Here is a 2,166-nt window from a genome sequence, read left to right on the forward strand (position 1 = left end):
GACATTTGGGAATTTCAAGTATCCTATGCACTTGGAGTTTTAAGAACATTTGGATTGATATAATTCACTATTCACTGCTAGTTAGAATGTCCAATAGTTGAGATTGAAAAGTTAGATTAGCAAATCATTTTCATTTCTTAATAAAAAACCTTAACAAGAAACCCAAAAGATGATTATTGTATTACGAGTTGAACCTCTATTACTAATAATATAACAAGAATTTTATACTATCATATAACCTATAGAATGTAACTATTAGTAATATATAACAACTTAAATTGTATTGATAGTATTAAAATTCTTTATGTTATCCGTATATATAAATTCTTGTATAAACTCGTTAATCAAAGAATAAATGAACACAAACTCATTCACAAGAAAGCCATTTATTACGCCACTTAAAGAGCAACTATACACAAGGTAGTTCAACAGAAAATTGCGAGGGAAGTTAAAAAAAACACACACACACACACACACACGATTATTTAGGAAATCACACATCTACTAAAGACCGAGCATGACAGTATGAAAACTCGACTGATCTCCATACAGAAAAGGGAAATTCAACAAATATTAAAACTTGAAAGTATAATTAAAACCAACTAATGTAATTTAGAAGTGGTGGTGGTGGTGGTGTCCTCCCTCAGCTTCTTTTTCTTCTTTCTTGGCATCCTTCTTGTCGTGGTGCTCATGGAATGCATATCCGCCTGCACCAACAGCAGCAGCTGCTGCAATCTCCTCCTCTATCTTGTGTTTATGTGCATGCTCTGGATCTTTCTTTGCCTCATGTTTCTCATGCTATATATAAAACATTTATCACCAACAAAAGAGTGAAAGATAATTATTATGGAGTAACATAACGGTGGAAATGGATTTCCTTCGACAAATTATTCTTTTATAAAGAATTGGAGAGTTGTGTAGAAAACTTTTATACAATCGGTGTAATTAAGCAGATTATTACTCTATTCTTTATGCAAATTACCATATCAAGCTTGATATATATAAAGAGTTATTTGTTGTTATAGGTTAACTTAATGCGTTCACTAGTGCATAAGTGTCTACGTACAGAGAATAAACTCTCCTTATAAATATAATCATCCCCTTTCAGTTTATCTTCTTTAATTTCTCACACAATTATATTCTACTTGTGATATTTCTTTTTTCTCTTTTTTCTTTTGCACTATAGTGAATAAAAATGGGCATAGTGAAAATCCTTTTGTTCCGGCAATCCAACAACTTGACAAGATCATTTGGGATAGAAGCAACAAACGTATGTTAGATCACGAGAAAGTTGTAATGGAGACAGAATGAATACTCTTCCATCATTAATTAGATATTGGTTCGAATCTTGGGAGCTGATCAGAATATAGTCATTTTAGTACAGAATGATTTATCCTTCTAAGTGAGATTTTCATGTGCCAATCTAGATTATTCGAACCCCAAATGAATATAAAGTGAATATCAAACACAGAGTAAGAAAACAAATATTAGAAAACGTATAATTCTTTGTTCTTTAGATCATAAGCACACGATGCATGCTCACCTATCTAATAGGTTCACGATCTAAAAAGTTTAGAGGAAAAGAGATCTCCTATGATGGGTTATTAGTTTGAATTGAAACAAATAATTGTGAGCATAATTTGAATAGAAAAAGATGATTCTTCAAAAAATTTATTTGAAATATATAAAAGATTATATTTACATACCAAGGCGTAGACACCGGCAGCAGCAGTGCCAAGTTCACCGATTTGCTCAAGATGCTTATGGTGTTTGATCTCCTTTTCGTAATCCACGGGTCCCTCCTCTTCCTTGTCCTTGTGGTGGAATAGGTGGTGGTGGTGTTTCTCCTCCTCCATGTTATTATTATGACACTATGAAAGATGTCGATTGAGAAATTAAAGTGTGTGATGATTGATTCAATTACGTTCTGTGATAATCTTACCCTAGTGTTATTCTATTTATAGGTGATTATTGTTAATGGTGAACTTTGTCCTAATTAAATTATTGTGGATGAGGTTGCCCTGTGATAGTCACACAACTCATCAACTATAATTTCTGTTTGTATCTTGTGTAAGATGATTTTTACACTATTATTACGTAAATGTGTGAAGAATATAATTAATATGTAAATAAAAGTATGCTCTCTGTAACGGCTTAAGATTTTTG

At 32.1% G+C, this 2,166-nt stretch overlaps 1 protein-coding gene across 1 annotated transcript; it reads right to left on the reverse strand.

The window, feature by feature from the left end:
- Positions 1-370: 370 nt before the first annotated feature.
- On the reverse strand, positions 371-1,941 carry LOC132033883 (abscisic stress-ripening protein 1-like). Its single transcript, XM_059424023.1, is given in 3 exon segments — positions 371-657; positions 659-798; positions 1,707-1,941. Coding segments are annotated over 3 exon segments (345 nt in total). The 5' UTR covers positions 1,857-1,941; the 3' UTR covers positions 371-602.
- Between the last annotated feature and the right edge of the window lie 225 nt (positions 1,942-2,166).

Source organism: Lycium ferocissimum, chromosome 10 (genome assembly GCF_029784015.1).
Source record: "Lycium ferocissimum isolate CSIRO_LF1 chromosome 10, AGI_CSIRO_Lferr_CH_V1, whole genome shotgun sequence".
Lineage (NCBI taxonomy): Eukaryota > Viridiplantae > Streptophyta > Magnoliopsida > Solanales > Solanaceae > Lycium > Lycium ferocissimum.